General features: G+C 44.3%; 1 protein-coding gene across 1 annotated transcript; it reads right to left on the bottom strand.

Annotated features, from left to right (window-relative positions):
* Positions 1 to 11: 11 nt before the first annotated feature.
* On the bottom strand, positions 12 to 12,625 carry Krr1 (KRR1 small subunit processome component homolog). The gene is made up of 10 exons (XM_051139655.1): positions 12,474 to 12,625; positions 9,503 to 9,675; positions 8,327 to 8,461; positions 7,950 to 8,075; positions 7,785 to 7,868; positions 6,632 to 6,688; positions 5,675 to 5,845; positions 1,736 to 1,813; positions 1,555 to 1,648; positions 12 to 576 (listed from the first exon to the last, which is right to left on the bottom strand). Exons 1-10 carry the CDS (start codon positions 12,556 to 12,558, stop codon positions 434 to 436), a joined length of 1,146 nt encoding a protein of 381 aa, XP_050995612.1. The 5' UTR covers positions 12,559 to 12,625; the 3' UTR covers positions 12 to 433.
* Between the last annotated feature and the right edge of the window lie 303 nt (positions 12,626 to 12,928).

Here is a 12,928-nt window from a genome sequence, read left to right as displayed (position 1 = left end):
AAATCCTGGAATAAAATTACAAAAGAAGTAAGCCAGAATATTGCCATTAGCAAAAGAGAAAGAAAGCACTGAAAAATGTGTATTTAAAGACTACCCAGTGGCCACAAACACTGGACTTGATGAACAACAGTCTGTTCCAAAGAGCGATATAATTAAAACAAAAAATGGTATTCCTAAAACAAGTGGGCAAAACCTAGCTGGAACTGGTTGGGTACAATGTGCACTAACGTATCTACCACCGTCCCACACAAACTTTAGAATATATATGCAGAACGTCTTTACAAAGGGCACATCCATGAACAGAAGAAAACCTGCTCATGACTGAGTTTGACGACTCCAGGTGAGGCAGCTAAAGCCTTCGTATCTCAAAATCCTTTACAAAAGGAAATACCTTGAAAGTTCAGTTCGGGATTTTAAATTTTTTTTTCCAGTGTTACTTTTTTCTCTTCTGTTTCTTTTCGTCAGCCTCCATCTTAAGCTTCACTTCCTCCGCTGTAAGAGCGCCCAGTTTCTTGGTCTTTGCTTTCTTAGCCTTTTCCTTGATAGCAGCTACATCAATCTTAGTTTCAATAGAAGCTGCAAAAAATTTAATATATGAGCATTTCAGATTCTATTTTTAAGAGGTCATCTATGAAGCATACAAGACCTGTTTAGGAACTTTCAAACTGAAAAAACAAATCACACAGATGACATGACAGTACCCTGAACTCAGTCACAGTCAAACTCTGTTCTCTACATGTGTCACTCGATTAATACTAACAAATTACAAAATGCAAAGTCATTTGTATTTTGGAAATTTAAATAAGAGTAGTCACTAGTAAGCCAATTTTCCACATTGCACACAAAGACATTTTTAAATTACACTGAATGAAAAAACATTAGGTATATCTAGTATTTTATTTAACATGAACTTTGTTAATAAAAACTAATGTAAGATCATCTAGTGGTCATAACAGGCCAATTTTTAAAGGATGCAAATTTTTCTTACCATCAAACAGCCCAAACACTGGATGTCTATACATTTCCAATCTCCACTCTATGGGGCAGCTACACCTTTAATCGTAAGTGATGGTTTCCCAGCTACCAAAGAACTTAACTACTGAAACTTATTTTTAAACAATCATGTCCCCGCCACGTGCCAGTGTCGGCTTCCAGGGGCTACTCTGACAAGTGTCACCAGACACAGAAAATGAGACCGGATCAAAATGAGGCCATATGTGATTAAGGGGTGACATGAAGTTTTTCCTCTTGACACCTTATATTAACTTCACTCTTTGCTTTAAGCTGATGGGAACTGCATGTTAACACAGAAGTGAGCTTTAAGCCACAGATGGGAAAGGTCTTTGAGGTGTGGCAGCACTGTTTAGGTGCCTTCAGAGATAACACATGGCTCTGGGCTTGCATCTTTCCCAATAAAGAACCCAACCCCAGCACAGGGCGGAGGCTGCCGGGTAGGACCCTGAAGCCATCCCCAGATTTTAAAAAGCCTGAGGAAAGCAGCTGTTTCTTAGAGACTGGTATGCAGTCCCTTGTCAGAGGTCACAGATCTCTTACCTTGCTTTGGCTTCACAGCTGGCTTCTCTTTAGGTGGAACAAAGGCTTTGTTTCGTTCTTCCTGCCTCTTCGTAAGAGCCTCTGCTTGCTTAGCCTACGTCAGTGAGAAACGCCTTAGTAAAACACATGATACCCAGCTGCGCTGTGCTGCGAATGGTGTGTGCGCTCTACAAAGCCTTACCTTTATTGCTTCCATTTTCTGCCGCTTCTTCTGATTTGCCTTCAAGAAGTATTCACCACTAGCCAATTCTTTATCAACCTATTAGAAACAGTATTTACAGCTAGATCAGAAATAACGCAGACAGGGAACTTCCTGTGAAAGGCACAGTGGCCTTGGGGTAAAAGCTGTGGACTCAGTGCTCTAATTAGCTGCCACATAAGAGAGAGACGTAACACAAACATGGAGCTAGAAGAACAGGAGCTGCTTGTAAAACACAAAGCTGACAGTTCAGGTCCGATCAAAGGTCAGGGGTTCACAAACTGTGAAAAGGAATCAGACGAGGTCGGGGAAACCTTGAGACTCCGAGACGGTGAAACGTGACTTAGAACAGAAGCTAGGCACAAAAGAACCATGAAAGGCCAGAAGGCAGGTGTGGTTGAGCACACCTTTGTCCAGGCACCCAGGGAGGCTGAGGGAGGAGGACGAAGCTCAACGCCAGCTACTGGGACTAGACTCCTCTCAAAAAAAAAAAAAAGGGGGGGGGGGGCAACAAGAAGAGGGGTCCCAACCAAAGTCACTGTCAATTCTTGTAACTTCTCACTTAACCTTGAAATTGGTTTAGGCATGAGGACAGCAACCCATGGATGAGGCAGATAAAACAGCTCAGTCACAGGAAGAGGGGTGAGGACAAGTCAGGGGTGGCACTGCTGCATCAAGACACTTACCAAGCGGCTACTGGGTACCTTGCACACCACTCTCCCCTCTACAAAGAGGAGCCAAAGTAACAGGTGTATAACTGTTTTGGGGTGAATGAGCATGAGAACATGGGGTACCAGCAAGAGGGACTCAAGTATTCTAATATTAAAAAGCCCACAGCAGTGGCACAAGGAAACACAGGACCCCAAGCACCTTGGAGACACTGCTGCTGCTCTACAAGGCTATGGGTGAGAGGAGGAACAGCCAGCAGACTAGTTGAGGTGCTGGCAGTCCTCGCTACAGGCTAGCAACCCACTAAGGTCAATAACCTGCAATTTGCACATCAGCCCAGCAATAACAAGGACCTGACATTATGTCCTAGGGGCCACAAACACTGCATACTGCTATGTCTGCCAACCCACGGGCACTCGACTGCATTTAGCTGTCTATGAACCTGACTTGGCCCAACACAGTGATAATGACTCTTGCTGGGTGAACTGTGCCGTGAGGAATGAGTGTTGTGACAAGGACGCACCCCCTTCAAGGTGCTTTCCCTGTGAAACCAAGGGGATGGTCAAATGTATGAATTTAAACCTGTGCTAGGGCTGGAAGCGGGTACCTAAGTGGCTCCTGCGGTCCTTCCCATAGGGATGGGTATACAAAGGGACCACAGAGCAGCTGTGGCTTGAGCATCACACCTTGAGCTATCCATGCTGAAAGAGTCTAAAGCTTTGCTGGACTCTTAGCTACACGCTGCCGACAAAGGAGACGAGCAACCTAATGGTCTGCTTACCTGCACTGTCCCTCCACCTGACTGACTGTGCAGTCCTCTGGTGGACTCGGTGTGAGTGTGAGTGTCACAGAGCGGGTGCTAAGGTTCCTAACAGCTTTCTTGGAGCCTCTGGGCCAACACCACTGACCAGTCAGAAATAAAGACGGAAGAAGAACAGAGCAATGATCAAACAGCTATACTCACCAAGAAAGTTGGGGGAAGACCCAAATAAAACAATTAGGAAAGAACGGGATATTAAAACCGGTATTAATACAAGAATTGACTAGCAGTTATTACACAATAATTTAAAAACCTGTCAATAACAAAAGGATTAAGAAACAAGTCTCCAAGCTGAAGAGAAATGCCAATGGTTAAGAGCACTGGCTGCTCTTCTAGAGGTCCTGAGTTCAATTCCCAGCAACCACATGGTGGCTCACAACCATCTGAATGTGATCTGATGCCCTCGTCTGGTGTGCATGAAAACAGAGCACTCATATACATAAAATTAAATCTTAAAAAAAAAGAAAAAAGAAACGGGTGTCCTGATGAAGAAAAAAAGCACCAAACTGATGTCAATTCTTAAGCCATTCCAAGTAAGTAAAGAATTCTTAACAAATTCATCCTATACGGGCAGTATTACTGTGATAACCACACCAAAGACACAACAAAACTGTACACTAATATCCCTGAGAAACAGACACAAAATCCTAACTGCCCATAAAACATGGGACTTTGAGCATGCTGTTTTCACTCAAGATTTGCAAAGATGTTCAAAACACACAAACCAGTACACCTTAACCCATGTGTCCTATAGTAGGCATTACAGTAGGTAATAAGCGCTGTAAGTGTGAAGCCCAGAGTCTACATTACCCTGTGGAAAACCCCAGAGTGTCTGCTAAGACCAAGAATTAAAGACATGCACTCTGAACACTTTCTTTCAGCACTGCACCAGAGGTTTCAGCCAGAGCAAATGAGCAGACAAATAGGCACACAGTGATCTGTTTACAGATGTAATTACGTAGAAGCAGCTAAGGACTCCATCCAAACACTTAAAACTGATGTGTGAACTCAGAAAAAAAGTGTAAACAGCATGGTACATTGGCACCCCCACCGCTGCTATAATTTCCCTTTTGCTCTCACTTTCCTTAGTAAAGGCCACTGCCTGGCATTCCTACTGTTCTCTCACCGTGATCAGCACTCTTACAAACACTGCCCCTAACCTCTGGCCTTAAGACTTTCCCTGAAAACTCCAAACACAGGACTGTGAGGAATAGAAGAGTGGCCAGAAAATTGTAGTGTGAATTTTAGTTTCTTTAAAAACACAGAAATATTTTAAGAATGTGTTTTCGTTTTAATCCCAGGTGTGGGGACACAGGACTGCTTCGCAGTAGCTGACTGATTTGCTTCGAGCTCTGGCAGAGGCATGGTTTTTCCAGCTTCAGATAGTTTTTCTGCGATTGTGTATCATTTGAAGTTAATTTTGGGGACTTTTCAGAGAGTACATAAGTGCTCGGGCCCCGAGAGGCAGGGTAGGTTGTGGGTTGATTGCAGTTTATTAAGTAGTCATGCCCAAAGAAGAAACAAGAACGTAGAGATCATGATGGCAGAGATCAACCATGCCCCAAGGAGCTCGGTGCCCGTCACCAGGAAGCAGTCTAAGGCCAGCGCTGCCTGCTCTCCACCCCTGCCTCTCTTTCCCTCTCATCTAAAGTTAGAGGACTGAAAGGGTGGACAAGTGTAAGAGGAAGAACCCACAAAGCAGCAAATGCCAGCTACAGAGACGACCTAGTAAAGACTGAGTATTTTAAGATGCAGGCAAAGAAGGAAATAGTAAAACAAGACCCTAGCTAAGTATAGATCAGATTCAAGCATGAAGGAGAGGCGGGGAGAAAAGAGGAAGTTAAAGGAATTCTTTTCTGATGGCCTCACATATTCCCAGTCTATAGAATGCTGCTATCTGTCAGGTTGGCAGGGGAGGGGAATGGGGCAGACTACAAAGGACTGCCACACTGTTAGGCCTAGCAGAGGTGAATTTAATCCAAAGATAGTACTTTTCTGCACTTTAATTTTTTTTTGGCCTACCTCAAATTTTTGAGTTTCCCTGGGAGGGTGTGGGTAAAGAAAAAGATGCATGAAAAAAAGATGGGCAAGAAAGGAAAGGAAATTCTGGCCATGCCGGTAAAGGGAAAGAACCAGAAGACAGCTGACAAAACGGAAGGGATCCATAACTCAGAAAAAAGTGGATGTTAGAGATAAGACTATCAAAGCAATGAACAATCAGAAGCTGTTAAATCACGGGCAGCTTCTCCCTACAGACCACTGGCTGCCCGACAGCACCCCCAACACAGGTTATTCACAATGTGACGCCCGCTCCCAGACCCTTACCACCACGTTCCCCATCCACACACAGCCAGACTCTCAGTAACACTTCCAAGAGCAATCACTGTAAGGCAGTGTCGTCTGCACACCGCACTGACACGTGCCACACTGACCTGGCTCTCCGGCTGTGGCGGCGGGAACGGCGTGTACTCCTTCTTGACGCTCTTCTTCTTGGGTTCCTTGCGTTTATTCACATTTTTGTGCTTGAACTGTGGCAAAAATCTTTCCCAACTCTGTGATCGCAACTCGGAATCTTTTGCCAACTCCCGTTTAATCATCAAGGTCTTTAGGCACATACATACAAATAAAATTCAAAATATTAAAATTTACACATTTGTTAACATGTTGCTTCTAAAACGTAAGGGATGAGCTCCTTGTAAATTCAGGAGAGTGAAATCAAATGTGATTAAATTAAATTAAATTAAACCTGCACAACTGGCTTCTAAGACACTAGATCAAATGTAGATATGATATGAAAATGAAGCTCGGCTTCCCTGCCGCCACACTTTAAAATTCAACTTAATGCCAGAGTTGGCACTCAACCCGCCGGTGCTTCCTGGGAGTAAGAAGCTTTTGGTACCAAATGAGGGGTCCAGGGAAAAGGCCCTCAAGTGTAAGTGCACTTCCCCACAAGCCGCCAGCACCAAACAGCACACTGTACTGTAGCTACGTCCCGCCAGCCAGTGGCTCTGTACACAGGCACACCACAGGCCTCTCCCAAAGGGCCTACAGTGCAAGCCTTAACCCCAAACGAAGCTCTAGTGCAACCCCAGAGCCCAGACCCTCACAAACAGACAGAACCCTGCTGCTCTGCCTGCTACCGTTTTGGGAGGCTTGTCTCCACTGTACTGGAACTCTGCAGTAAGCGACAGTGTCTCTTCCCATAGTTTACAAGCACCAAAGAAGGACTGGGGTGGAGTTGGGTGGGGCGGACTCTACTCCCAATTCACCCAAGCCGGCTCTGCTCTAGCTCGCTGCACAGTATGCTCTCACACAGCATTTACTTTTCAGACAGTCTGTGAGGTTAGAAGCCTGACAGTCACGATTAATAACGCACACTCAGCACTCACTTTAATGTTATAAATCGGGTGGATATTCTTCATGGTGTCGAGGACGACTTTTCGAACCTGAAATTTACAAAGAAAAAGGAAGCGGTCACAAAGATTTCAGCAAGCAGGACAGAAGAGGAGTAAGCCACTGTAAACTTCCGAGTCAGAGACGATCGCCACACTGAGTATAGCTCCTTCAGGAGTTCTGTAGCAGCAGCCAACCTCTTCAGACAAAGACAGCCTCATGACTGCGCCTCCACGGTGAACAATTAACATAATACTCGGTGCCCTAGAGGTACTGATTTAGGGGAAGACAGCTGGATGTCAAGTCAAAAGATGAGGGTTCAAATCCTGCCACAGGGGCTGTGCTCAGTAGCAGAGTGCTTGTCTATAGTGCACAAGGCCTGCGTTTGGTTTCCGGCACTGCAATGTAATAGTGAGTATTATTATAATAATAATCCTGGGAGTGCCACGTCATTTAAGAGTCAATTAATGTTCCCATCTCAGCTTTATATCTGTAAGATGGAACTAAAACTGTATTTCAGATCTACTGTAAGAAATAAGTAAAATATTTTTTAATTCTAAAGTATATAGTATATTTATTATTGCTCCATTAGAAAAGAGTAGGCAATTTATGAGAAAGAGGCAACAGAAGTGCTACAAAAGACATCCCAAGAAGGAAGCAAACGCCACAGGCCAGATCCAGCTCAAAACAGAAGACGGCCTGACAGGAAAACATGCTCCTCAGGAATCTCCAAACAGTTGTTCATGGAAACACTAAAAGAAAAGGTGGCTTGAGCCTGACCTCTGCTGGTTGCATGCGGTACTACAACAGCAGGCCTCTGCTCAGAATCCAGTACAGAGCACTTGCCCAAATGGATAGACAGCAGGCCTCTTAGGTGAGAGGCAGCTTCTGAACTGCCCTTTTAAACCTTTTCATGGGAAGGATGATAAGGAACAGACCTAACTCAGAAGTGGATGTCTCCACAGTTGTCACCATAGGTTCCAGGAGTGATGACGCACACCCTCAGGCTATGTGGCACACAATATACAAATGAGAAATCAAAGCACATTCTAAAATTACAAATTTTGATTATAAGACATTACCCAATGATCACTTAGACTACAACCAAGTTATATCACTTTTGTATGGTGAAAATATCATAGTTCTCACCTCTTTCAGGCCGCTGAAAGGTCCGATGGCTGAGACAGTATTGCCCTGAACCATAACGTAGCAGTTTGTTAGGAGTTCCAGTGCCTGCACAAAAACAGCAAATTCAAATTCAGTGTCCTGAAAGACCACTGAAAGAGACGCTCACAGCCCACTAGTGACAAGTACCTTCAGTGTAGATCCTTTGGGTCCAATAAGCCGCTGTCTTCTTTTGACAAATCTCTCTTTGTTTCTCACTAGAGAACCGATTTTAATGATGTCACATGCAACATCATCCTGAAGTATCCGTACTGCCTTTTATAAGAGAAAAAAAATGCATCAACATTCTAATTTTCTAAGCCTAGGCTAATAAAATATAAGCACAAACATGAAAACCTGGGGGTGGGGGGTGGGAAGGAAGACGGCAGAGATGGAAAGTCACAGTGTTACAAGTGCCCAAGTTTCCCTCAGGCCGTGCCCACCTTTTTTTCTGAACAGTCTCTCACTGGCCCAGAGCTCACCAAATTAACTGCACACAACACAAACCCCATGTCGCAGGCACACACCTGCTCAAAGGAAACGCTCCTCGCCAAGAGCTTTATCAGGTCCCTGGCCCTGATGATGATGTAAGGGTCGAAGGTCTTCTTGGTTGTACACACCGTCATGCTGCCCTCTATCAAGTCCAGCGTTGCTTTAACGTGCTACAACAAGACAGAGAGAAGCAAAGGTGGGTTCTGTTTTAGATCCTATAGAGCCGATCCCAAGCGAACAGGGAGCCTCTGTGCCGGTAAGCTAACCACCAAAGCCTCTCAACTGCCTCCCCCAGTAAGCTGGCCAGTTAAACACAAGCAATGAATATTTGATTAACTTCATTCTTGGCAGGATGTAAGAAACTGAAGCAACTGAAACCAAGACTGAGAAATGAATTTTCCTTTCAGATTTCTTTCTACCTGGTTAAGGGACTAAATACAAAACAATCTTCACAGGTTCATAGAGAAACAATAACTAGCAAAGGTGGGCACTGACTCTCCATAACAAGACCCAGATGTTTAAAGCATAATTCCTTGTGTGTAGGTGGGAGCATATTTATGCGCATACAGAGGCCAGAGGTCATCCGGTTGCTCCCCAGGATGCCTGCAGTTCACCAACTGAGCTGTCGCTGCCGGCCAGTGAGTTTTAGGTCTTCTGCCCCATGCTTGGCTGTTTACGTGGGTTCTGGGGCAAGCACTTTAACAACCCCAAGAGCTAGATTGTAACAGAGCAAAGCGAAATGCTCCTCTATGGCTCGTGACATGCTCAGAAGAATTCTGCTTTATGGTGAATAAAAACGACAGCACTCTAGAGACTTGTCGGCAGGGAACAAACAGGCAAACATGTGCGAGTCGCTACGTTTGGTTTAATATAAGAACTGAAACATGGCTTGGCTTGAACTGGCCAAGTACACGGTCACCATCACTGCCTCCAAAAGGCATTTGGAAATGTGGATGACACAGGTGACATCAGACACTTTGAGAAACCTCTAAAATATTCAGAGCATAAGAATTTCCCAAAGGACTTTATTGTGCACAAAATGAAAAAGGAATGAACTGTAAGGATAAAGCTTACCTAAATTCTTTTCAATAATTTCAATGCCAAACTACCCAGTGACATTGGCATTCCTGAACCAGCGCCCACACAGTTCATTACAAGTAAAGGCATAAGCAAGAGCAAACTCCCCCACGGACTGTTTAGAACAAGCTTACATGCTCATGCAGGGCTTTCTGCACCAGCGGCCAGCACTCTTTCAGGTAAGCCTCTCTGTATTTGGGGAACAGGGTTGCGAAGCTGCTTTCCTCCAAGAGTCCTCTGGGATTGTCCTCTTTGGAAAAGGCTGGCTCCTTCCAACCATCAGGAACAGTGAGGAGTTCTGCTTCATCTACAGAAGAAAGGACTTACACATCACGTGTTATGGTCCTCCACACGCTGGGTGCACACTCTGTGCACATCTTCCTAAGCGGTCCAATGCACGCTTTCATATCCTCTTCCCCGGTCTTACATTACTGAGCATCATGGCCGCCATGCCTCTGGCACCACCATTGTCCTTATGCCTATATATGCCATAGAGGACCATCTGGATGCACTGCAGGCGCCTCATCTGAACAAGTTCTTGAAGGACAAGGGCACCTCCTTTTATCCACTCTCAGATGTATTAGTAGACAGCAATTATTAAGACACGTTTAATGTACTATATTATGGTTCAAACTTTTATCATTTTAATATTAATAACCTTTCTGACTTTTGTGGTACAGAACCTGTGTGTTAAAACTTTAAAAAGTAGATCTGGTGTATAATGCCAATTAACAATCTCTGTGATAGGATGTCAGTTTTACAAAGACCCCGCTATACATCTTTCATGAGTAAAAGAACCACTGTTATTATTTCTACTTTACAGAAGATAGTCGACCCAAAAGGACGAACAGGCCCAAGGGACAAAAGCTGAAATAGCCTAAATGAAAAAAAAAACCTCGGTAGAGCCCGTGTCACTTCTTAAAACTCCTCGTCCCAGATCTTTTTTTTTTTTTTTTTTTTTTTTTTTTTTTTTGCTTTTTTGAGACAGGGTCTCTCTGTGTAGCCTTGGCTGTCCTGGACTCACTTTGTAGACCAGGCTGGCCTCGAACTCAGAGAGATCCACCTGCTTCTGCCTCTTGAGTGCTGGGATTAAAGGCATGTGCCACCACACCCGGCTCTTTTCCCAGATCTTTAAAAAGCACTCAAATCTAATAGCTAGACATCGATTCTACTCAAATATACCATCTATGAACTTGTGGCGTCAGCACACCGGTGGGAGTTTGTTGGAAATGCTGTATGGGGGTCCATCCCAGCAAATGAATCAGAATCTCTGGGGTGTGGGCCAGAAATCTGTGCTTAAACAGGCCTCATCTGGCACCACGTGGACAGTCTGCAAAGCAGGTCTTTGGCCCTTGTTATCATCCCTGTTTAAAAAAAAAAAAACTTGCTTTCTACTTTCACTCACATCCACTTTGCTATTTCTGGCTCAAAAGACTAAGAATTAGGTCTCATAAACCATCCATTCTCCAATATCTACTTTTTAAAAGTGCAAACTAAAATCCTGCAAACACCAGTCACTCCAATTTCATTATGAGTGAGTCACTGTCCAATGTAAACACTTCAAGTGCTATCAGTCAGTAAAGTTTCTGGGACCACCTTCCAAAGCACAGAAACAGACAAAAGGAAAAGGATTCTTTCCCAGTCGAGGAAGCACAATTGGCCCCCAAAACATGTGAAACTGTGCAACTTTACTAGTCACCCCGGAAGTCCAATTAAAAACACAGTCAGATGCAATTTCTTTTTCTTTCTTTCTTTTGTTTTTTGTTTGTTTGTTTGTTTTTTGAGAGTTTCTCTGTGTAGCTTTGGCTGTCCTGGACTCACTTTGTAGACCAGGCTGGTCTCGAACTCATAGCTATCCGCCTGCCTCTGCCTCCCAAGTGAAAGGCAAGCGCCACCACACCCCACCAGATGCAATTTTTTATCTCCGAAACAGCACATTTCCAAAACTCATAGATGTGGAACAATGAGAAACCTCATCTATTAGTCAGACTGGCACAGCTCCTTCCGGTAGCGTGACACTTGAAGATACCCTGCAATTCCAATCCTATGTTCCTACAGAAAGTCTTAGACATTATCAGAAGACAGCCGCAAAGGTGCTTACAATAGCAAACAGAGGGCAGAACTCAAACATCCACCAACGGGAGAATTTAAAGATGTTTCATACAAGGCAACAACATTACATCGCAGCAGAAAGAATAAAATCACACCTACAAATATCACTTTGGTTAAGTAGCCAATGAGAAACTAAAGACACAGCATGCATAAAGGTCCTTTCATTCTTCTGTGATTCGAAAAGAGTCAAAAATCGAAGCATTCTCTTGAAAACTAACGATATGATAATGGCCGATGACGCTGGGTAACAGAAAACTTGAATGATTCGGACTAGTTACTCCGGATTTCAGATAGGAAACTATCATCTGTGACTGGCACATGGGAAACTTGTGGAACACAGTTAACTCTTCCTAAAAGTCTGTCTACAGTCCCTGCCGTACTTTACGCAACAACTAAAACAAAACCGTACATACATTTCTTTACGGTCTATTCCCATTTCCATAATGATGGTGGATTTTTTTTAAAAAAAAACCCAAAACTATCATTATAACGCAAGAGAGCAATCAAAGTAGGGCAGCAAAAATCAAACTAGCAATCAAAACTAAAGACCAAGCTGTGTCAACTAGTAATAGAGCAATCAGATAAAAGTTCTGGCAAACTTCCCACTTAGCTCAGCCCCCATCTTTCTGCGTGCCTCCCTCTTCATCATTCTCCCTCATTGAAACCTAAGGATTATCTAGCCCACCTGATCCGCATCTTCTCAACAACTTTCCCTCCGCAGCGCGCAGCAAAGCACTGCCGCGCCTTCCTCCGTTTCTGAATCCTCGTATTTTTACAAAACGCACATCAGCTATACTTGGCAGGGTCAGCCCCTGGCAAAAGCACTGAGTTAGGAAACACGTGGCCGGCACAAGTCAACACCCACCGATCGGCAACTGCCGCTGCAGGCACTTAACAGTCTAAGGGAGGCTTAGCACAAGTGCGCAGCCAAGGAAATAAAAATGACGTTTCAAGATCTACCAACTCCAGGCTTCGGGTCTCGCACCGCCTCACCTTGGTTCTCACGCTTTTGCTTCGGCTGCTGAGAGTCGCTTTTTCGAGCTGCTTTGGCGGGCGCGTCCACAGAAGAAGATGCCATCGCAAAATTGCTTCCGGTGGCACAGGAAGTGGAACTGTTCCTTAATCCCGCCGGCTACAATGTCTAAGGTGCAAAATGAGTTCCGGTGAAATCCCGACGAAATCTGCGCAGTCTCTGTGCACACGGATGAGTAGCCAATGGGGAAACGGGACACTTCCTTCCCAGGGTGCATTGCAACCGCCGAGGTAGATAGCAAGTTGGGAATTGTAGTTTTGTTGTATCAAGCTCTAAATCGTAGTTACTTGTAACAGCACAGAAGTTCTTTCTTGAGAGCAGATGGGAGGGGTGAGAAGTGGGGAGAGAGAAGGAGAGAAAAAAGAGAGATTTATTTATTTATTTATTTATTTATTTATTTATTTATTTATTTATT

The sequence above is a fragment of the Acomys russatus genome, chromosome 31 (assembly GCF_903995435.1).
Source record: "Acomys russatus chromosome 31, mAcoRus1.1, whole genome shotgun sequence".
Classification (NCBI taxonomy): domain Eukaryota; kingdom Metazoa; phylum Chordata; class Mammalia; order Rodentia; family Muridae; genus Acomys; species Acomys russatus.
This window is presented reverse-complemented; position numbering and strand designations above follow the sequence as displayed.

What these genes read in the sequence shown, in the direction of transcription:
- Krr1 (XM_051139655.1), bottom strand. Translation starts at nt 12,558, where the DNA reads ATGGCATCTTCTTCTGTGGACGCGCCCGCCAAAGCAGCTCGAAAAAGC. An exon ending in AGAAAGCCCTGCATGAGCAT is followed by an intron (nt 8,462 to 9,502) that starts GTAAGCTTGTTC and finishes GTCTTGTTGTAG; the next exon opens with CACGTTAAAGCAACGCTGGA. An exon ending in CGCCACAGCCGGAGAGCCAG is followed by an intron (nt 1,814 to 5,674) that starts GTCAGTGTGGCA and finishes TGTTTCTAATAG; the next exon opens with GTTGATAAAGAATTGGCTAG.